The sequence below is a fragment of the Myxine glutinosa genome, chromosome 5 (genome assembly GCF_964187855.1).
Source record: "Myxine glutinosa chromosome 5, kmMyxGlut1.1, whole genome shotgun sequence".
Lineage (NCBI taxonomy): Eukaryota > Metazoa > Chordata > Myxini > Myxiniformes > Myxinidae > Myxine > Myxine glutinosa.
Window position 1 is genome coordinate 16,536,299 of NC_136265.1, and position 24,481 is coordinate 16,560,779.

The 24,481-nt window shown below is 48.5% G+C and overlaps 1 protein-coding gene across 1 annotated transcript in view; it reads left to right on the top strand.

Annotated features, from left to right (window-relative positions):
* LOC137427904 (BAI1-associated protein 3) overlaps nt 1-24,481 on the top strand; it is a 230,524-nt gene that overhangs the window by 168,717 nt on the left and 37,326 nt on the right. Inside the window, exons 17-21 of the mRNA XM_068117714.2 lie at nt 4,239-4,329; nt 4,589-4,648; nt 6,999-7,099; nt 7,196-7,247; nt 10,495-10,649. Of these exons, the coding sequence (XP_067973815.1) occupies nt 4,239-4,329; nt 4,589-4,648; nt 6,999-7,099; nt 7,196-7,247; nt 10,495-10,649 (459 nt within the window). The remainder of the gene's footprint in view (nt 1-4,238; nt 4,330-4,588; nt 4,649-6,998; nt 7,100-7,195; nt 7,248-10,494; nt 10,650-24,481) is intronic.

The following is a 24,481-nucleotide window of genomic DNA, read 5'->3' on the forward strand; positions in this document are numbered from 1 at the left end:
CATAGGAGCGTCTCCTCCTGCAGAATTTTTCAGTGATAATTATGACGTCATAGGTCATGTGGTATAGGCGACATCTTCGAAAAAAACGAAAAATGTTGCACCTCTCTATCTCCGAAACCGCTCCATGGAAAAAATTGAAACATGGTGTGTTGTCAAGTGCTTCCCATGGGGAATAAGATGTCATTGGGACCTTCATTATGACGTCATAATTCAACAAGTACAATGCTTCGTTTGAAATTTTGAAAACTAAAATCAGTTTGAAATTGAGTCTGATCTACGCACCAATTATATTGGAGAATGTAAATTGATGACGTCATCGGTCACGTGGTCTCGCAGCCATATTGGATCAAAGGGAAAAAACCCTTAAAGAACAGAAGAGTCAGCTCGCACCAAGTTGACTGCGTGGGGTAAGTATTGTCGTGTCAGCTCTGTGGTGAACACCTCAGGGTGACGGAAAGCCGAACGTTGCTTTAACTCCGAAGCGTATCTCGAAACTTGGCGGGATTATCTTTTCGCGCGCACGGGTAGGTTCGAAGCCTTATCTGATCGGGAACACACGGGGTTAATCCGAACCCACAGAACAAAGAAACGAAACAAGACACACAAAAGTAGAATTCAACAAATACAAATTTATTTACAGTGATGTAAAAGACAACGAAAGGTGAGGTAAACTAAAATTCCTAGGTTGAGGATCCTCCCCTCTGACTCATATACAGACAGGGGAATAATAAAAGAAAAGAAAATAATGTTCCTTTTATAATCAGCTGAACTCGGCTTTACTGTTCCAGTGAATGCGTCGATTGAGTCGGCAGTTCCAAAGCAGCCGAAGTCGCGCGCGGGTCCCACTCCAACAATGGCACGGAGACACTTTTTCGTCGTATCCCCACCGTGAGGTAATCCATGCAGGCGGCCCTCCTTCGCTAACAAGGCTCTGATGATCTCCAGCACACACAGACAAGCGCTCATCGTCTTCCCACGCAAAACAAGCAAGCGACTGCCGCGATCAAGACCAGGACAAGAGCAAAAGGCAACCGCAGGCGTTCGCTTTGAAAGCCAGTACAAAAGAGAGAGAAAATGTCGTCTCCTCTTGCTTTTTCTCATAGCGTCCCGATGACGTCATCCTTTTGACCAATTACCCAGCGCCGTCGAATCATCCCAAAAAATCGTCCTACGGGGCGTGGCCTGTCTATTCCGGTCTTCCGAGGTGGAGCTTAGCCGTCATTCGGGAATGTTCGGCTGGGTGGGGTTCCTTTGCCAATCAGCAAATGTTGGGTTTCTGTCGGGCTTGTCAGTGTGTTTGTGATGGTGGGCCTTTTAGATGAAATAGAACGAATGGAAAAATCACAGGGGGCCCATTACACACTGGGGTTTATTACTCTTACACCCTAGAACTAGTTAACACAAAAACCACGCGCCTTATGGCGACGTGCAAACACTCTTACCCACACAGTCGACCTACTTAATACAGAGATTCTGCTTCTTCGCGGCATACAGTCCATTCTAAGCTATATATTCCTAACTTTTCGAAGGTATTTCTTCACCTACCCCCACAAACGTAACAGTATTCTATAAATGCCATCTAGTTTAAATTTATTACTGGCAAAATCGAAGATTTTTTCAGGTATATTGGTCGGTGCGTTTGTTACTTGGAATTTTTTTTTTCACAAGTATATTGATCACTCAGGTTTGTGTGTGTGTTTGTGTGTGTTTGCTTGTCTGTCCACTCACTTATACTTGCCTACAGGTCACAATTTGAAACCGATATTCACGAAACTTCACCAAATGTTAGAGTTTGTGGACCGACAAAATCCTATATATTTTTGAGGTCAAAAGTTCAACATAGGCGAAAGGTCAACCACCTTTTTCAAATTTCTCAAATCCTCCATTTTCATACGATTGACTTGAAATTTGAATGGGATTTACAAATCAGCTAACTGAATTCAACCACCGACTATTTTGGAGATCAACATAGGCCAAAAGGTCAACACAGGCCAAAAGGTCAACAACCCCCCTTCCCACGCCTCCTGCCCCCAAGCCCTCTCCCTCCCACACTTCTCCCTGCTCTCAAATGTTGTGGTTGTGTGCTTCCCCTTCTCTCCCCATCTTGTCTTCCGCTCCCTCTTTTTGTATATTTTGTTTGTCTGGTTGATTTGTTTGTGAAATAAATGTTAGCTCTTTCACGAGCCTCGATTCAGTATACAAAAAAAAAAAAAAAAAACCTTTTCAAATTTCTAAAATCCTCAATTTTCATCCAATTGACTTGAAATTTGAATAGGATTTTCATATCGGCTAACTGTTATCAGTTATCATATCATATCATATCAGTTAAATTCTTCCTCTTCTCCAATGGCTTGATCTCTGATCATCAATTTGGTTTCAGACGAGGCCACTCTACTCTGGACATGCTGCCTCTGCTGTCTCAACAATGGCTGGAGGTCCTCAATGCCAAACAGGAAATCAGAGCTGTCTCCCTTGACATATCATGTGCCTTCGATACGGTCTGGCACCCCGCTCTGCTCACCAAACTCTCCTCCTATGGTATCCATGGAAATCTCCACGCATGGCTTGCGGATTTCCTCTCTGGTCATAGTCAACGTGTGGCCCTGAATGTATTTCTCTCATCTCCCCTTCCTGTTCAGGCTGGAGTTCCCCAAGGCAGTGTTCTGGGCCCTGTGCTTTTTCTGGTCTTCATCAATGATCTCTCCGACTCTCTGGAAAATCATCTCTATCTCTTTGCTGATGACTCCACTCTCTGCCACTCCATTCCTCATCCCTCAGATCGGCAGTCTGCAGCCTCCCCACTCTCTGCAGACCTGGACAAAACCACAGACTGGTCAAACAAGTGGAACATGTCTTTCAATCCTGACAAATCTCACTTACTATGTCTCTCCGAAAAGACCGACTGGACAACCCTTCCATCTACTTTCTCAACAATCCTCTCCCAGAGGTTCTGTCACTCAAGCTTTTCAGTCTCACTATCTGCCATGATCTTTCCTGGGAAAACAACATTTCCAAGCTGGCATCCAAAGCCAGTTTCCGACTGGGCATCGTCCGTCGTGCAAAGTCCTTCCTTGGCGTACCTGAGCTCCTCACCACATACAAGGCTTTCATCCGCAGCTCAATGGAATTTTCATCCGATTAAACTTAAAATTTGAAGACGATTTGCATATCTGGTCACTGAATTCAACCCCCAACTATTTTTGAGATCAACATAGGCCAAAAGGTCAACATAGGCCAACGGTCAACCACTTCTTTCAAAGTTCAAAAATCCTGAATTTTCATCCGATTGACTTGAAATCTGAATAGGATTTGCATATCAGCTTACTGAAACCAAGCACCAATTATTTTTCAGGCCAACTTGTAACATAGGCCAAAATTCTAAAATTGTCAATTTTCATCCAATTAACTTAAACTTTGAATAGGATTTTCATATCAGGTCACTGAATTCAACCATTAATTCTTTTTGAGGTCAAAATGATGCTCTACTGAGTGCCATTCTACTTTGTTCTGTTTTGCCAAGTGTCGCTCCATGAAGGATTTTTCATTATTCTGTCTGTTTGTTTGTCACCGGCTACATGTCACAATTCTAAACCGATCGTCATGAAACTTCACCAAGTTGTAGAGGTCGTCACAATTGAGAAGCCTATTGATTTTGAGGTTAAAGGGCATCTGGAGGTCAAATTTCTAAAATCGCCATTTTTCATCCGATTGACTTGAAAATTGAACAGCATTTGTACATTGAGTCACTAAATTTGGAAACCAACTATTTTTGAGGTAAAAAGGTCAAAGGTCAATTCTAGGTCAAACTCCTAAAATCATCAATTTTCATCTGTAAAATCATCACTTTTCATCCTATTGACCCGAGCTTTGATCTAGATTCTAGATCGTCAATTTTAATCTTGATGAAATGAACAATTTGCTGGATCAATGGCAACCTTTTTGGGGAAGGGGTGGATTTTGCAAGTATCGTGCTCTGCATGACGTCTTATTGTTTATTTATGTATGCATTTGTTAGAAACACCATGTTTTTCACTATTTACCATGCATTTCCATTTGCAAGTATGTTCACAGGTGTAAGTAAATATGTTTTGCTTTATTTGATTTTTCAACATAATTTGTAATGTTGACACCCCTCATGTGGCGGTGTAAACTGGATATGTACTCTAATCGCAGCGACTGCTTTCTCCCCTGGTCCCCCACCTGCCCACACCCCAATCCCCACCTCATTCTCCCCCAAGGTGCTTGGCATTTCTGTACAACAGCAAGATATTCAAGCAATTATGTGTCAACCAAAACGAACTGCAACTGGAGATAACTTGTGTTATCAAGGTAACAGCAGCAACGTCATCAACATCATCATCATTATCATCAATCCGATTGTTGATCGGATTGATTTTTTTTATTGATTCAAAAATTGATTTGATCGGATCGATTCAAAAATATTGACTTTGTACATCAATAGAAAAGTAGGGATCATTAAATTTGCACAAAATAGTTCCTTTAACTTTCGATGTCACCCAAATGTAAACGGTGAAGAACATTTGCATGCATACCTTGTCTTGTGATGTCTTGTTTTGTGTTTTACCAGAAAGGTACATCAGAGTGGTACAATAGTCTGCTTTCAAAGCTGAAGCTTTCATCCGTCAAGGTACGTGCGCGTCCCCGCGGAGTTTTGTATTTGTCTGACAAACAAACCGCCTCATCGTTTTCACTTTTTGGTTTGGTCTTTTGGTTTGGTTTTGGTTTTTTTGGTTTTTGCTTTGGTTTGGTTTTTGGTTTCACTTTTTGGTTAATTCAGTAGCAGTGTGTGGTTTTTTTTTTTTTTTTCCAGTAGCAGTGTGTGTCGCTTAATATTCCCTTTCTAACTGTTAGATTCCAGCCTGGTGTTGGCTTAGCGGTTAGGGTGCCGGCTTGGGATCCTAGGATCCTGGGTTCGAAACCCTGGTCGATCGCTGAATTAACACCAGGGGGCTTGACTCAGCCTGTCATCCTTCCGAGGTCGGCAAATTGAGTACCAGTTCACTGGTAATTCCCTGTGTGCCACAAGAGATGACTAACAGGGTTGGCGGCAGGAACGGCATCCGGCCATAAAACATTGCTTCAAAAAAGGGGACCAAGGTGCCCGAAAAAGGCCAACCCCTCCTCTGTAGGGAAAAATGGCCTCTAAAGGTGGTTCTAACTGTTAGATTTCGTAACCATAACGTGAAAAAACAACACATGTCTTCATCTCGGTGCTTCATCGCGGAAGACTAGTTTTTATAAAGACTAGCGTCAGTCTGCATCAGTAGAAAAATATGAACAATTAATTTTCTTAACCAAACTTTAAGACAGGTTTGCTGATGCTAAACGCCATGGAAGCCTGGTGTTGGCTTAACGATTAAGGTGACTGGTTTAAGATCTTAGGGTCTTGAGTTTGAGCCCCTATCGTGCCGTTAAATAACACCAGGTGGCCAGGTGGGTTAACTCAGCCTGTCATTCTTACGAGGTCACCAAAGTGAGTACCAGCTTACTGGAAACGTGGGGCACTGCATCAGCAGCACAGCTGCGCCCCCAGCAATGATGCAACCAGCATCCACAGGCTGGACACGAAATAATGATACCGCCGTGGGAAAGAGTCTCTCTCGCTTTGAAGAAGGGCTGGCACCCCCAACACCTTCACCTTCTGTTAAGAAAATACATCGTCCTGCATTCTTCATAGATTTCCTGAACCATCGAATCAGGCTGAGCATTGTGAACGAGTTGATGAAATGCTTGTGCAATCGCGGAACTGGTGACAATCATGGGTTTCTTTTTTACGGCGTCGCCCCGTGGGGCAATGCCACTGAGAACAGCGTGTGTCTGGCCGTATGTCCCCACAAATGTCCACCAATCAGAGTTGAGGATCTGGTCACATGACAGGGGGACGAGTTTAGTAACCATTACAGTTTCATATTTTACTAAAAGGAAATATTGTAACCTTCTGTGGAATGTTTGGGGTCCCAGCAGATGTCGTAAGGTGGTAGGTAAGAGGTTTCAGAAATTCCTCAATACAATTATGATTTTGAAATGCGATCGACATGGACTTTGCTCCTGAATCAGGAAGTGAACAGATGACGACGATTCGTTGGTTTGATTACATCTCAATACAATCATGATTTAACATTATATTTTGATATACTAACACTACCGTATTAATAATTTGTGATTGGGATGATAAATGATGCTGATTGTAATGAAAATATAGAGAACGTGCTGTCAATGCCTGTCGTTCGACTGAAGGTGGCACAGGGAGGTGGAATTCATTGGTTCAGCATTTGCCATTTGCCGTTTTTTTTTTCACCCAAGTCATTCACGAACCGGATGTCATGCCTGAAGTCAAAAAAAAAGAATACTTACATTATTTGCTAACTGGTAACTAGTGTCCCCACCCAGGTCATACTAACCTCCAACTAAATTATCAGACGAGCCCGGCTTGTTAAAAGGATGGGTTGTTGGTGGAACTTGTGTTGAAGTGTCATTATGGAATATGATTATTTTCTTTCAAATTATGGTGTTACAAGCAGCGAGATGTCTCAAGGCTCTTAGTGGGGCTATTTCTTTTTTGCAGCACAGTGGTCCTTGGAGATGGCATTAATGCAACTATCCCATTTGCAAATCGTATTTCAGAGATGAAACATTATCTTTAACGAGTGGACCTACAGGCTGCTACCCGAGCCTATTCTGAATTCCCATTTAAGAATGAATCATGGAGTTGGATGACAATGCCTCATCATAGAACATTTTCTGGTTAAGAACTGCCCCTGCAGCCCCTAACTACGAGCTTCCGAAAGGGAAATCACACCGAGATTGATCTAATATAAATAAGGTGGACAGTTGTGGACAAGGATGGGCATGAAATATGCCTGAGATTGTAATTTTAAAAATAAGGAAAACAAGAGTTGAACATCAAGACTGTGTGTGTGTGTGTGTGTGTGTGTGTGCACTTATGTGTGTTTATGGGTGTGTTTAACTTGTGCCAGAAGGAGTCAGCCGACACTTTGAGATGCCTGTCACGGCTTGTCGCAGCTGCATGTTCTGACACTTGGCAGGGACGTGAATATTACTCCGGAATCTTTAACAGGTGAGACTCGAGAATGGTGCTTCTGCGCCCTCTTTCGGCACGATATCGGGCAGCGTGACGACGCTGATGATGCTTTGCCCGTTTTGTTTGCCACAGCTGTGTAAACATTGACTACTTGAGTTTATCGTATCTCCAGCTGGACAAGCTGGTGAGTATGCACAGCACACTGCCTTTATTATCACGTTCCGTTTGTGGGATACCTGTATCAACAAATGATCTCGAAAAGTGTTCGTAAAAAAAAATCAGATTATGGTTATTAAAAATTATTATAAAAAATCTGATGATGGTTATTAAATATTATTATTAAAAATGTGATTATGATTATTAAATATTATTATTAAAAATGTGATTATGATTATTAAATATTATTATAAAAAATCTGATTATGGTTATTAAATATTATTTTTAAAAATCTGATTAATGATTATTAAATATTGTTGCGGTTTTGAGTTTTGTACAGTCAGTATAATAAAGGTTAAAATTTCCCCCTCATAGTTAGTCACACAAGCAACATGTAGCCTCGCGATAGTGTAGTTATTTCTTAGTATTTGTGAGCTTAGTCCTTTTCCTATGTTAGTTCTGCGTTGAGTAGAGTAAGGAGAATAGGTCCTACTTCTACTGACTATCCAGCCTCCCTAGCCTCATGCCCCTTTGCGCTGACTTTGGTTCATTTTGGGCGAATTAACACGAGGCAGGCCTAGGAGGGTCGGGGCGGAGCCGAATGAGGGGCGGCAGAGGAGCTGACGGTAAGCACGAGCCGCCAATCAGGGCTCAGAGGTTGTGGCGGCAGCACTGCGTCACAGGGCGTGGTTGGAAGGTTCGAGAAGGTTCGGGGCGTATCTATATAACCCATCGCGCAAAGCCCCCGGGAGGACTAGCACGGGAGGACTGCCCGAGAGGACTAGCGCGGGAGGACTGCCCGAGAGGACTGGCTGATGAACTGAAGGACTGATGAGAGGACTCGCAGCAGTAAAAGGACTCGCGCGCACTGACCAACCAGGAGGAATCGTTGACGAGCAGGAGTTGAGAGCGTCAAAGAACTTTGAGAGATACGCGGGTGAAGAAAGACGCGCATGAACCGGAATACGCGCGATTATAAAGTGACGCTCAGTTGAGCTGGAGGCCGAGCCGCGTACAGTGCATTAAGTCACGTGAGTGATAACGGCTGTGTAACCGCCGGCCGCGCTGAGAGACGCGTATTTGCCGTTCTACCTCATCGGCTGCTTTTGTTCGGGAGACGCGCAACGAGGTTCCTTCCACCGCCTGCTGCCATCTTCGCGGGACGTGCTGGGACTGTGGAGAGCCGGACGGGGCCGTTCCTGGACGACCACGTCGATGCGTTTGGCTGGAACATCAACCCATCTGCAATTCCCTGTGTGAGTGTGACGGGCCCAAGTCTGGGAAGTACGATAAGACTGACTAAGTGCTGCTCTGTGTCTCTGCATCCCGATCATTGTACATACGTGTGGGAATAATAATTAAACCCGTGTTCTTCCTTTTCCATTCGATTGTCCTCGTGATTTCCACATTGACTAAGTGTGGTACGAATAAAACCGCTCGAATCGGGTTCCACTACTAAGACTGCACGGACCACGTGGTACTCAATCCGCTCGGCGTACCCAAAACACACGTGGCTCATGCGAGGCTTGCTTCCTCGCTTCCGTGGCGGCGCAGGGATTTAGGTACGAGCGAGACTTGGTCCCGAAACCTTACCTTGCGTTTTGCCCGGAAGAGGCGTTTCAAGTCTCTCGGTTCCGTCAAGCCCAGAAAGGACAAGGGGATTAATCCCCTCTTGGTAAGGGTAAGTAGAGCGGCGGAGAGCCGTAACAATATTATTGTAAAAAAATCTGATTATGATTATTACATATTATTATTAAAAATCTGATTATGATTATGAAATATTATTATTAAAAATCTGATTATGATCATTAAATATTATTATATAAAATCTGATTATGATGATGAAATATTATTATTAAAAATCTGATTATGATTATTAAATATTATTATAAAAAATCTGATTATGATTATTAAATATTATAAAAAATCTGATTATGATTATTAAATATTATTATTTTAAAAATCTGATTATGCTTATTAAATATTATTATAAGAAATCTGATTATGATTATTAAATATTATTTAAAATATGATTATGATTATTACGTTGTTATCAAAAAAATTGATTATGATTTTAAAATATTATTATAAAAAATCTGATTATGATTATTAAATATTCTTTTTTTAAATCTGATTATGATTATTAAATATTATTGTAAAAAATCTGATTATGATTATTAAATATAATTATAAAAAATCTGATTATGATTATTAAATATAATTATAAAAAATCTGATTATGTATTGGTTGATAAAATGTCATTGTTTTTCTGAAATATTGAGGTTATACGTATACGTGCACCGATGTGATATTTATTGATAAAAAATCCTCATCAAGGAAAATCTCATTGAATATATATCATTGATCCAAGTGTATAGAGGCTACTGCTGAAACACACTGGATAGTTTGCCATTGCCTTCTCAGCTGGAATTCGATAGGCTGGAATTCGATAGGCTGGAATTTGGATCCTTTCTGGTTAAGAACACACTATTTTGACAGAATAATTCCAAAAGGAACCGTGGGATCGATAACTTCCACACCGGGGTGCTAGCAGACAGGGATGCCAGCTTAAAGTCCCCTCTGAAAGGATGACGTGCTCTGTGAGGCGAGTCTTTAATGCCTGTGAAGCATCAGGACAGCAACTGGTAGTCAATACTATTCTACCCTGAATCAAACCGTCATTGGTTAGGAAGCTACTTCTGAGCCATCTGAGAATAATATCTATATGGTAAACCTTCAAATGGGGGGAGGAGGAAGATGAGGAGCAGCTGCTTCGCTAAAGTGCACCTGTCTGAGAGCACTCTTGTCTCTTGATTCGATTTGCATCTGAATTGGATCCAACTAATCCAGCTCCTTCCTGCAGTGCTAGAAGGGGTCCTGCATTGTCAAGCCCACATTTTATATATTTGGATATACAAGAAAGCCTTGGGATGGCTCAATTGGCTGAGCTTCTGTGTTCTAATCTGGTGATCGCAGGTTCAAATCGCTACTACACTGGGAGAGGAACTGCAAACCACCAAATGTATTTCTCAGTCTAGGAACTACTCTGGCAGAACCAACACTGTTTTCCAGAGTGTGGTCATGATGAGGTCAAATTGCAGGAATGACCGTTTGAGACTGCCAAATCTCCTGTGCGCTTCAAACTACTTTGCCGCATTCTTCTTTCTTTTTTCACCAATTTTGTACTTTGCCTTTTTTCTCCAATTTTGTACTTTGCCACTCAGTGACCCACAATCGCTTCAGGTGGTGTGGTTGTTATTGGGCTGCCTTCACAGGTTTCCGAAGATGTTGGAGGCGCAATGAGATCGTTGAGCGCAGGCCTGGAAGGGACACCTGCCCCTGCTATGGACAGTAAAACTAGCGATGCCCTTCTCAGCCTACACGCGTGCTTAGACGAACTGCACGCATATCATACAAGCCTCACAAACCAGTGAGTACAGGAACTTTGAGACGAATCAGCTCTCCTACTCCAGTTGTAGTCCTTCCTAACAAATAATCTACCTGATCAGGATGTTCATTGTTTAAGCCTCCCCCCATGGCCATGGCGAAAGGGGAAGGCTTTTTGCTGTTGTCGGGTTTGTTTCTGCAATTAGCGGCCCTAATTCTAAGAAATAGTACCACAGAGTTTCTTTGAGCCCTAGGAGTACAAAACCACCATTTAGAATATGTTTTTTCTGTTTTATGCCTCCACCCCAGAAGGTGGCCGGAGGCATTATGTTTTCGGGTTGCCCGTCCGTCCGTACGGGCTAAACCTCGTTTTTCTCAGAAACCACATGTCCGAAACCATATGTCAAAAACCACAGAAACCACATGTCCGAAACCAAAAACCACATGTCAGAAACCACAGAAACAACATGAGACGAAACTTTCAGGGTAGGAGTGACACCCATGCAGAACACCCATGCAGAAAGTGACACCCATTTATATTGAAATATAAAATTTATGACATCATAAGTCACATGGTTTGGCAGCCATATTGGATTCGACCTAAAACCTTTTTTTAAAACATCTTCTCCCAAACAACCAAAACTTTAGGTGCGTCATTGACTAGGCATGCTGTTTAAAAGTTCATCACAAAAATGTCATTGGTCACATGGTGTGGCAGCCATATTGGAATGCGATCCTTCAGGGGCGGAGGCATAACAACCCGATGTTGAACACGTCCTCAACCATTTCTCAGACATGCATTTACCGATGTTGTTCAAACTTGTCACACAGATAATGAATGATGGCTTACATATGCACGTCATTTTGTTTTGACATCAGATCCAACATGGCCGACTGGTGCCCATTTTGTTACTTAAGCGTGTCCCCAACCATTTATTGACATGCATGGACCGAATTTGTTCAAACTTAGCACAAAAACAATACATGAGAGCATACATATGCAGAATAATTTGTTTTATAATCAGACCAAAGATGGCCGACTGGCGGCCTTCAGGTCCGTACAGCAGAATTACTAAAATCACGGGGGCTATTACATTTCGGCCTTGCTCCCCCAGCTCTGTCTGTGCTCTGTCCCCCAAATATTCCGACAGGTCACACAAGATCTGCCAGCAACTCACCTGGTTCACCACAATCTCTTATCTTCCCCCATCCAAAACCTTGATCTCTTCTACCCACGCTAATTCACCCCAGATACACTTTTTTGAAATTCCAACTTCTTTCCTCGAAGTCCTTGCAGTGTCCATATGTTTTATACTTCTCCCACCTCCCCCCAAGCCCTCTCCCTCCCACAGATCTCTCGATGTCCCTGCTCACAAATGTTGTGTTTGTGTGCTTCCCCCTCTCTCCCCATCTTGTCTACCGCTCCCCTTATTATGTTTTATGTGTCTGTTTGATTTTTTTTGTGTGATTAATGTTAGCTCTTTCACGAGCCTCGATCTTGGATACAATATATATATATATATATATATATATATATATATATATATATATATATATATATACACATACATATATATATATATATATATATTGTTGTGGTTTTTAGAACCCTCCACTTTGTAAATATTGTAATATTCCCTTATAAATAATCCCCTGTAAATATTCCCATTTTTGGTGTGAAGGTCAAAGGTCGCACCCTAGTTAGGCCACGAGCAACACATAGCACACCATAGGCTTCTTCTTTAGTTATTTCATTAGTATGTATTTCAGGTTAGGATCTGTTTCCAATAGTTGAATCTGCGTTGTATTAATCAAATAACCTAGGCCCCTTCTCAGATTCTCATTCCATTCATTTTGCTGCATAATCTGCCCTCCAAATCATATTGCGCTACTCTACCAGCCCCAGCCGCCTCAGCGTTCGCTGCCTTTTGGTTTGTTCCTGCCCGCCGCCATAAGCCACGTGGCAGAGTGGGAGAAGAAGGGAGGAGCGGCCAGGAACATAGGCGTGGCCCCATCAACGCGTCACGTGGGGAGGTACCAATGAACCCTCGCGACCAATCCGGGTCGAGGCGTGTTCACCGGTAGGCGGAGCGAAGCGGACGCGGCTTGATACACGAGGCAGGTAATAAAAGCGCCGCCGCGGACTACTTAGGAGATGATCAGATGATCGGCAGGCGAGGAGAGAACAGCGCAGAGACGGCGGATGATAAGAACATTGCGCGGAGGATCGCTTGGGACGATTGTTTGATACGAACTGCCGGTTGGTTTTGAGAGTGTTCGGCACGCTATACGGACGCAGCATTCCAGCCCCTCGCATATGTAAGGTCCGGTCGCGCGCCAACGATACGCGAAGCTGCCTGCCGTTCTTCGCCCGCGGACCCGGAGCCTGGACGGATCCCATCGCCTGGAACCATCTGCCTGGACCTTCCTCCCCTACCAGCTACCATTCCATGTGAGTCTGTCTGTTTGTCCTGGGGTCGTGATAAGTTAAGACTGTTTAGATAAGCGTGCCCTATGTCCTTTTATTTCCTTCTTCTTGTATATTCCCTTCTTTCGTTTCCTCTTTTAGTGTAGTTAATAAATCATATTTGTTCTTCCTTCACCCTTCTTATTCTTTGGTTCCTCTCATCCGATCGCTTGCGTCCTGTCCCCAATTGAGTACCTGTGGCACGATTTGGCCAACCGCTTTTAATCGGGTTTAGTCCTTTTGTTAACGGCTCGGATCGTGGATTGCTAAACCGCTCGGCAATTACCATCATCTCCGCGGTTCGAGCAGGGACTCATCTCCCTGCTTTGCGGAGAGATTGGTGAAGGTATTTGAGAAACCGTTGACCAATCACCCTGGCCAATCTCACCCCGCAAAGGAGCGGGATAGTTCCAGGACCGGAGACGGCCAGCTTAACAAGACAAGGGGATTAACCCCCCCTTGCTAACGGGAGTGCCGTACTCTGAGATCCGCAACTATATATATATATATATATACGAGGTGTGTTCAAAAAGTATCCGACCTTTGTTCATAAAAAATACTCGTATCCAGATACAACAAACTTACACTAATCTCCTTCAAAGTAGTCCCCTTGGGCTGCCACACACTTCTCCCAACGGTTCTGCCACTGTCGGAAGCAGCGCTGGAACGCCTCTTTTGGGATGGCGCGCAGCTGGTCCGTCGCATTCCGCATGATGTCTTCTCTGGACTGAAATCTGGTCCCTTTCAGGGGCATTTTCAGCTTGGAGAAAAGCCAGAAGTCACACGGAGCCATGTCGGGAGAGTAGGGAGCCTGACGAAGCACAGGTGTGTTGTGTTTGGCCAAGAAACTCTGTATCAAATGTGAAGAATGGGCGGGTGCGTTATCGTGATGGAGCTGCCAATTGCCCGCTGCCCACAGGTCCGGCCGTTTGCGTCGCACAGCGTCACGAAGGTGATGCAGAACCTCTTGGTAATACTCCTTGGTGATGGTTGTGCCGTGTGGTGCGTACTCGTGATGAACCACGCCACTGGAGTCGAAGAAGACGGTCAGCATGACTTTGACATTGCTGCGGACCTGCCTTGCTTTTTTTGGCCTTGGGGATGTTGGATGCTTCCATTGTGATGACTGCAACTTGGTTTCTGGGTCATACCCATAAACCCAGGACTCATCGCCAGTGATCACTGTGTTGAGGAAGCTGGGATCGCTGTTCACAGTCTCCAGCATGTCCTGTGCGATCTCCAAACGGAGTTGCTTCTGCTCAATCGTTAGCAGCTTTGGTACGAACTTCGCTGAGATTCTCCTGAAGCCCAAATCCTCCTTCATAATGGAATGAACGGATCCAATGCTGACGCCCACCTCGTCTGCAAGTTCTCTGATCGTGATTCGACGATCCTGCATCACCAGGGTGCTCAATTGGTCAATGACGATCTCATTTCGGGATGTTGAGGGCCTACCCGAACGACGAACGTGCTTCACTCTCCACTGATGTGCGGCCATCTTTGAAGCGGTTATACCACTTCTTTATCTGTGTGGTGCTCATTGCTTCGTCCCCGAAGGCCTGTTGAATCTTGCGGATCGTTTCCACTTGGGAATCGCCAAGCTTTACACAAAATTTGATGCAGTAGCGTTGTTCAAGTTTTTCCGTCATTTTGTCAAAAACGAAAATCCGACGGCGCTCACTTACACTTCCTCACTCATCGGCAGTCTGCCGTCGAATGACAGCTTCTGCAGGTGGGAAAAAATTCACGCGTGCGCATTAGGATCGCCTACATACGTGCACCAATCAACGCCTCCCTAGCTTCATTTGTTTACGCACGACAAATTAAGGTCGCATACTTTTTGAACACACCTCGTATATATATATATATATATATATATACTGAAGGAACTGCGCTCCAACGCGAGTCGAAAGAATTGACGCGACCAAAGACGGAATTCGTCCGAGTTGCTTTATTGAAACAAAACAGCTCAGGTATTCTGACAAGCCCGTTTATCGGGCAGCAATATATATACACATTTATGTCGGGAAGTTTGCCCGGCAAAAGCTATACCGGGCATGCCCGGGTGTCAAGGGCGAGCCTTGGAAAGGCGAGTCTGGACCTGCCCGGGCGTGTTTGGCTGCGGCCTGGCAAGTCGAGGCTGGGCGTGCCCGGGCGCTCTGGGCGAGCCCTGGAAAGGCGATAGCGGGCATGCCCGGACGCTCTGGGCGAGCCCTGGAAAGGCGATAGCGGGCATGCCCGGACGCTCTGGGCGAGCCCTGAAAAGGCGATAGCGGGCATGCCCGTACGCTCTGGGTGAGCCCTGGAAAGGCGAGAGCGGGCATGCCCGGGAAAGACGAGACCGGGCGTGCCCGGGAGGTTCGGGCGTGCCCGGGAACAGTGAGTCCGGGCATGCCCGGGAGAGGCGCGTCTGGCCGTGTTCTGGCCGGTGCAAGGCGATTGTGTGCATCCAGCGGTAACCGCTACACACGCCCCTCCAGAATCGACCTGCACCGGCAGGGTCAATTTAAGGGGGGTCCGGATGACCCGGCCGAAGCGACCCCTGGAGGGTCGTGGGGAGGGGTCCGACGTGGTGGTGGGTGGTCGAGCGGGGGGAACTGTGGACGGGGGGCGGCCTCGCCGCGGAGGAAGGGCCAACCGTGGTGGTCGGTCGACGTCCATGTGCGCCGGTTTGAGGCGGTCCACAGAAATCCGGTCCGGCCGGCCGCCGAAGTCGACGATGAAAGACTTGTCGCCCCGTCGCAGGACCCGGAAGGGCCCGTCGTACGGCGGCCGGAGTGGCCCCCGGTGCGCGTCATGACGCACAAAGACGTACTCCGCTGTGCGAAGCGCCGGGGGGACGTAGGACTGGGGGCCACCGTGGCGGGACGTCGGCACGGGGGCAAATCGTTGGGCGGCCTCCTGGAGGTCCGAGCGCTGGCGAGCGGCGGACCAGGGACTGGTAGCGTCAGGCACGAATTCGCCCGGGACGCGGAGCGGCTGGCCGTAGACGAGCTCGGCGGCGGATGCCTGGAGGTCTTCCTTGGGGGCCGTGCGAAGGCCCAAAAGGACCCACGGCAGCCGGTCGGCCCAACCGTCGTCCTGAAGGCCGGCCATGAGTGCGGCCTTCATGGAGCGGTGAAACCGCTCGCACAACCCGTTGGCTTGGGGGTGGTAGGCCGTGGTGCGGTGCAGCGTGACCCCCAACGAACGGGCGACCGCGCCCCAAAGCTCAGACGTGAACTGTGGGCCGCGGTCGGACGAGATGTCCGCTGGTGCGCCGAAGCGCGCGACCCAGGTGGCGATGAACGCCTGCGCCACGTCGGCGGTGGTGGTGGAGGCGAGGGGCACGGCCTCCGGCTACCTGGTGGTCCTGTCCACCATGGTGAGCAGGTGGGTGAACCCCCGCGAGGGGGGCAGGGGACCCACCAGGTCCACGTGGACGTGGTCGAAACGCCGTTCAGGCACGGCGAAAGGTGCCAGCGGGGCATGGGTGTGGCGGTGGACCTTGACCCGCTGGCAGGCCGTGCAGGCGTTGGCCCAGTCGCGGATGTTTCGTTGAAGGCCGTGCCAGACGAAACGCGCCGACACCAGCTTCTGAGAAGCTTTTCGGCCCGGGTGAGAAAGGCCGTGGATGGAGGCGAAGATGCGGCGCTGCCAGGAAACGGGCACAATGGGGCGAGGCTGGCCCTGGGAGACGTCGCAGAGCAGGACGGTGCCCGCGAAGGGAATATCGGCCAGGCGGAGGCCCGTGTCCGCCGCACGGAGTGCCTGCACCGAGGCGTCGGTGGTCTGGTCGGCCGCCATGAGCGTGAAGTCCACGCCGAGGTGGACCGCGTTCGCGCTGGCCCGAGAGAGACAGTCGGCCACGGCGTTGTCTTTGCCGGCGACGTGCCGGATGTCCGTGGTGAACTCCGACACGGCGGAGAGGTGGCGCTGCTGGCGGGCCGACCACGGCTCCGTGACCTTAGCCATTGCGTAGACCAACGGCTTGTGGTCGACGAAAGCCGTGAACGGGCGGCCCTCCAGGAGGTGTCGGAAATGGCGAACGGCCAGGAATAGCCCGAGCAGCTCGCGGTCGAACGTGCTGTAGTTTAACTCGTTCAGCCGGAGTTGCCGGCTGAAAAAAGCGAGTGGCTGCCAAACCCCGTCCACCCATTGCTCATGGACGGCGCCCACCGCGTAGTTGGAGGCGTCCGTAGTGAGGGCAATGGGCGCGTTGAGCACCGGGTGAGCCAGCAGCGTTGTGTCGGCGAGGGCCCTTTTGGCGCTGGCGAAGGCCGCGTCCATGGCCGTGGACCAAACAATGTCATGCTTGGCCGGCTTGCCCCGGAGGGCCTCGTAAAGGGGCCGCATGAGCTGAGCAGCGCGGGGCACGAATCGGTGATAAAAATTCACCATGCCGAGGAACTCTTGGAGGGCCTTGATGGAACGGGGACGCGGGAACGTGGTGATGGCCTCGACCTTGGTCGGCAGTGGCACGGCCCCGGTCTTGGTGATGTGGTGGCCCAAAAAGTCAATGGTCGTCGCGCCGAAGTGGCATTTGACCGGGTTGACAATTAAGCCGTGCTCGCTGAGGCGACCGAACAGTGTTCGGAGGTGGAGGAGGTGCTCGGCGCAGGACGTGCTGGCGACGAGGATATCGTCCAGATAGACGAAAAGAAACGGCAGGTCGCGCAGCACGCCGTCCATCAAGCGCTGGAACGCCTGGGCCGCGTTCTTGAGGCCAAACGGCATCCGCAAAAATTCGAACAGGCCGAACGGCGTGATGACGGCCGTCTTCGGGACATCGGCCGCCCGGACAGGTACCTGGTGGTAGCCCCGTATCAGGTCAATTTACGAAAAGATGACCCGTCCCGCCAAACGGGCGGAAAAGTCCTGAATATGCGGGATCGGGTACCTGTTGGGGGTGGTAGCGTCATTGAGACGGCGGTAGTCGCCACACGGGCGCCATCCACCCCCCGGCTTTGGCACGATGTGCAGTGGCGAGGCCCACGCGCTATCGGAGCGCTGCACGATGCCGAGGTGCTCCAACGCGTCGAACTCGGCCTTCGCCATGGCGAGCTTGGCCGGGTCGAGGCGGCGGGCCCTGGCGTAGACCGGCGGGCCCGTAGTGGGTATGTGGTGCTCAATCGCGTGCCGCACCGCGACGGCCGAAAACGTCGGCCGCGTGAGGGCCGGGAATTCCGCGAGCAGGCGAGCGAACTCGTTCGCTGCCGGGAGGGCGCACGCCAGTTCGGTCGGCGCGGAGCTGCTCATCGTGCACGCCAGGGAGCTGAAGGTCTCGGCGTTGACAAGGCGACGACGTTTGACGTCGACCAGCAGCCCGTGCGCGCAGAGGAAGTCGGCGCCCAGCAAAGCCATGGGGACGCAGGCGGTCACAAAAGTCCATTGAAAACGCTGGCTGCCGAAGCAGAGGGTGACGACGCGTGGGCCGAAAGTGCGTATGGCTGAGCCATTAGCAGCGACCAAAGAGGGGCCGCAAACGGCGTCCCGCCTGTCCTGCTCGGAGGCGGGTATGACGCTCAGTTGGGCGCCGGTGTCACAGAGGAAACGCCGCCCAGACGCTTTGTCCCGAATAAACAGCAAGTTGCCCGAGTGGCCGGCGCTCATGGCTGGGAATGAACGCCGGCCCGGCCGTTTCCCGACCTGCCGAAAGTGCACGGGGGCCGGCACATCCGAGCCTTGTGTCCGAACCTGGCGTGGTAATAACACCACGCCCGGTCAGGTGGAGGCCCCGGCCGTCGTGTCGGAAGCGGGCGGTGCGGCGTGGCGGCCGCCAGTTGCACCGGCAGTTCGGCCTCCAACCGCGCAGGGCGCTCGGGCGTCGTGGGCGTCGCCTCGGACGGCGGCGGGCTCCAGGTAACCGCGCCGATGTGCTGGCCCGCCGAGGAGATCTTATCGGCTTCCCTGGCGAGGGCGCGGGAATCCGTGATCAATGTGCCAGCCAGGGCGAGGCGTACCGGGTGAGGCAGCTGGCGAAGGAACAGCTCGCGGAACAGAAAATCCGGAGAGTGCTCACCGAGCAACGAGAGCATATAGTCCATGCGCTCTGACGGGCGCGTGTCGCCGAGCTCGGGCAGAGCGAGCAGGCGCCGTGCGCGTGCTGCCGGTGAGAGGGCGAAAGCGTCGAGGAGGAGTGTCTTCAGCGCGTCGTATTTGTCAGCAGCCGGCGGGTGCTCGAGGAGGCTCAATGCGCGGGCCGCGGTGGCGGAACCGAGCGCCGCCACAACATGGTGGAAGCGGGTGTCGTCCGCGGTGATGCCTCGCAGGGCGAACTGAGAGTCCGCCTGAGCGAACCAAACAGCCGCGTGAGCCTCCCAGAAGGTAGGCAGTTTAAGCGTCACTGCCGTATCCATGTCGGTAGGTCACCAATGAAGGAACTGCGCTCCAACGCGAGTCGAAAGAATTGACGCGACCAAAGACGGAATTCGTCCGAGTTGCTTTATTGAAACAAAACAGCTCAGGTATTCTGACAAGCCCGTTTATCGGGCAGCAATATATATACACATTTATGTCGGGAAGTTTGCCCGGCAAAAGCTATACCGGGCATGCCCGGGTGTCAAGGGCGAGCCTTGGAAAGGCGAGTCTGGACCTGCCCGGGCGTGTTTGGCTGCGGCCTGGCAAGTCGAGGCTGGGCGTGCCCGGGCGCTCTGGGCGAGCCCTGGAAAGGCGATAGCGGGCATGCCCGGACGCTCTGGGCGAGCCCTGGAAAGGCGATAGCGGGCATGCCCGGACGCTCTGGGCGAGCCCTGAAAAGGCGATAGCGGGCATGCCCGTACGCTCTGGGCGAGCCCTGGAAAGGCGAGAGCGGGCATGCCCGGGAAAGACGAGACCGGGCGTGCCCGGGAGGTTCGGGCGTGCCCGGGAACAGTGAGTCCGGGCATGCCCGGGAGAGGCGCGTCTGGCCGTGTTCTGGCCGGTGCAAGATTGTGTGCATCCAGCGGTAACCGCTACAATACTGTGTGTGTGTGTGTGTGTATGTATATATATATATATATATATATATATATATATATATATATATATATATATATATATATATATATATATATATATATATATATATATATATATATATGTTTGATATAAAGGTTTGTGCTGGCATTCACTTCCAGTAAAGCCCTGTCTCGTCCACAATAAACAATTGTTGAGGGGTGTCGCCACCTTCGTCGATTAAATTAAAATTTATTTCAACCTGTCAGGATAATTTGTAGTCGTTTTATTAGCAGCTCTCACAGCTTCACCAGGCACTTTGATATATATAAGTTGCTACGCTTCTTAAAACGTTCAAACCAACCACGATTAGCACCAAAGATTTCCATTTCTGAACTCTCACCATGTTCATTCTTTAAGTCTTCAAACAAGCTTCTAGCTTTTTCCTAAATTGCCATCCTACTAATTGACATGTTCCGTTGCTTTTGATCTTCCTTACGTTAATTAGCACTAATCGGCAGACTACTAATCGGCGTCACTAATGGGCCTGAGCGTGGGGGGGGGAGGGTGAGGGGTATGGGGGTATGGAAGGGGAGAGGGTGAAGATAGGGTGAGGAGGAGAGTGGAGGTTGGGGAGGGAAAGGGAGAGGTGTATGGGGAAGAGGAGGAAGGAGGGAGAGGGGAGAGAGTAGGGGAGAAGACAGGTAGGGAGGAGTGTGAGGAGGGAGAGAGGGTGGGGGAGGGGAGAGAGGGGTGGGGAAAGGAGAGGAGTGAGGGGTGGGGAAAGGAGAGGAGTGAGGAGGGTAGAGAGGAGAACGAGGGGGTAGAGAAGAGTGAGGAGAGAGAGGAGTGATGGTTGGAGAGGAGTGAGGGGGGAGGAGAAGAGGAGAGAGTGGTGGGAAGGAGTGAGGAGTGGAGAGGAGTGATGGTGGGAGAGGAGAGTGAGGGTAGAGAGGAGTGATGGTGGGAGAGGATGGGGAGAGGAGTGGGGGAGGGGTAGAGAAGAGTGAGGGTTGGAGAGGAGGGGTGGGGAAAGGAGAGTGAGGAGGTGGAGAGGAGAGTGAGGCGAGAGAGGAGTGAGGATTGGAAAGCAGTGATGGTTGGAGAAAGGAGAGGAGAGTGAGGGTGGGTAGAGAAGAGCAAGGGGTAGGGAAGAGTGAGTGATGGTTGGTGAGGGGAGGCGGGGTAAAGGAGAGTGAGGTTTTTACGCATTTTGTAAAGCTCTTCATGCAGCATCTAATTCAAGATGTCCGAATGTCATACACGTCTATGCCCTGTGGGTTTCCCACAAGTGTCGCACTAGTTTCCAAAAAATGAAATTAATCGGATGCCTGTTTGCCTTTTTAGCAAAGACCGTTGGGCCGACAACCACCAAATTGGGCAGACAGCGTCTGACCCGGAGATTGTCCGGAGGGTATTTTCATCCACCACCTCAGCCGTTAAGGACCCTGAAGACCCATAACACTATTAAGATGCTTGAAGACCTCGAACACCTTAAGACCCTTCAGACTCTCAAGACCCCAAAGACCCTTAAAGACCTTTCAGATCTCAACTACTCTTTTAGAACCCAAAGACCCTTAACACCGCGAAGACCTTCAAGAACCTTAAGATCCGTCTACCCACTGGCATCGCCTTAACTCACCATTTTAAATAAACCGTTCTGTCCCCCACCTCGCCTCAGTACCCCCCATTCCCAAGCAACGTCGGGTAACCCTGCCAGTTACGAATACGATTGTAGAGCGCTTGCCAGGTAGCTTAAGGACTCAAGCGATTAGCGATTCTTACTTATGTAGATCAGGCATTTGATGATGAACACTTGGAGTTCACTCGTCCCGTCGTTGCTTTAATCACTGTAATCCTCCCAATTATTTTGCCTTCATAACTTGGAGATTATAACTCGGACATTTCCCCACGGAGTACCCAGCCATGGATGCTGTAGCCTTCACGGTAATCTATACTGCGGAATTTGTTGCGGTAATCTATACATACACAAACTAGATGGGTTTGTGTATGTATCCATCCGATTCATAGAATACTTTCCCTGCGCAGTCAACTTGTTGCGAGCCAACTCTTTTATTTTTGAACATTTTTTTCTTTGATCCAATATGGCTGTGTTACGTGTTCCTCTACGATCTCCTGGTCTTGGTACACCTCCGAACCCCGAGAGGAGCCACGGCAGAAAAATATGTTACTCTGTGCTAGAAATCAATAGTGAAACCACACCAATGATTATAAATGAACAAATAATATATTGAAACTCACACAGGAATAACGGTACAACAAATGGCAATTAAGAGTGCACTCTATATACCATCAATAAAGTCAAATAACTCACTGCTCCCAGCGAGTGAAAAGGACACTCCTCAATGTCTCTATAACCTTTTCCAAGGCGAATGTGATTCGCCTCAGCTGTCGCTGGAACGATCTCCAGTCGAAGCCTGAATCTCGCTCTCCAGTCGATATTCGAATCGCGTACAGTTGAAAATGGGGATCGCCCCGCCGACACTGTACAACGGCCCTTCAGAGGGGCACCTTCACCGCTCACTCAGCAAACTGCAACGTAATTGGAGACGAAGCGGTCGCACACACACATCCCCGACAAACGGTAGGATGTTGAGGTGAAGATGACGCGAGGCAAAACCTTTGTAGGTGTCCGAAGCGCGGGGTTCAAAATGGCCGACGGCTCTTACTTGAGCCGATGCGACTAGGCGAGGATTCGTCGAAATCTCAGCGCCCCAAATCTGTCCGCAGATTTTCCACTCCAGCGATAATTCCTATCGCCGGATGTCCCTTCAAGGAACTCAAAATTCCCTCGCGACTTTCGGTAGACCAGCCTCGCTTTGGAGCCTTGACGTCACGCGTCTTCTCCAACTTTGCTCGTGCCGCCTCTTCCTCTTATCCTTCCGGTTCGGTTTCCTGTATCATTTTAAGTTAACCTTTTTAACTTTAGATAGCTGTTCCTGAATAATAAACTTTTTGAGAACAATAATAGTACATAACATCAGAAACATGTCCAGTGGGTGAAAACCACAACAGCGGAAGTGACGAATCCGTAACAGCTGCCAGACCACGTGAGTGATGACATCATAAATTTATATTCTCTAATTGAATTGTTGCATAGATCACGCTCAATACATTTCAAACTGATCAGACTAAGCGTTGTCCCTGTCGAATTATGACGTCATAATTATGGCACCAATGACGTCATCGTTAACAACACCTATTCCCCATATGGAGTTATTTACAATGAGCCATGTTTCAAATTTTTTCCATGCAGCGGTTTTGGAGATATAGAGGTGCAACATTTTTCGGTTTTTCCAAGATGGTGCCTGTACCACATGACCAATGACGTCATGATTATCATTAAAATATTCTAACAAGGAGGTGTGAAAAGCTCCTATGGTGAAAATTTTGTGTCCATCAGACCAATAGTTGCTAAAAAAATTTAAATAATGATCGGATGGATAAGTGTTGTATTTGTCGAATTATGACGTCATAACGAAGGCACCGATGACATCATCATTAATCTATCTATAATTCCACTAATCTCTGTCTGTGTGTGTGTGTGTGTGTGTATGCGACCGCTGTTTCTCGACAACTACCGGTCCGATATACTTGAAACTTGCCAGGTATATTGCTGGGGACCCGAGGATGTGCCTTTTCAAGGTTTCATATTAATCGGACAAGTAGTTACCGAGCTATGTCCAAAAAACGATTCAACCAATCAGAGAGCAGCGAGTTATCACGTGTGCCGAACGTGGCGAACAGACTCTGCCTCGGACGGCACATTTGAGAGCGTATTCATTTATTTCACGTTGGCAAACTATGTTGGCGTTAAACTATGTTTTAAAACTAATTAAAACTACTTTGCGATTCATCGTAACTGCGATTCGTAACTGCCGTTCGCTTTGGCTTTGCGAATGGACCAAACCATTTCATGTAAATAGAGGGGGGGGATTGTCACCGTACTCGCAAGCCGTTCGCTTTGGACCAAACCATTTCATGTAAATAGAGGGGGGGGATATAATTTTAGATATAGATATAGTACGGGCATGCCCTAGTAATAATAATAATAATAATGCATTTATTTTATATAGCGCTTTTCAGGAAGCCCAAAGACGCTTAAGTAGTTGAAGACGCTTAAAAATTAACATATCTTATTCCCCATTGGGAGTAGTTGACAATGAGCCAGATGTCAATTTTTCCATTTTTTTTTTTTTTTTTTTTTTTTTTTTTTTTGTATACAAGATCGAGGCTCGTGAAAGAGCGAAAATTAATCACACAGAAAGACAAACAGACACATAAAACAAATAACATCGGGAGCGGTAGACAAGATGGGGAGAGAGGGGGAAGGACACAAACACAACATTTGAGAGCAGGGACCGAGAGACATGGAGACATCGAGAGATCTGTGGGAGGGAGAGGGCTTTGGGGGGGAGGCATGTGAAGGGGGGAGGCATGTGAAGGGGGGGAGGCATGTGAAGGGGGGGGGG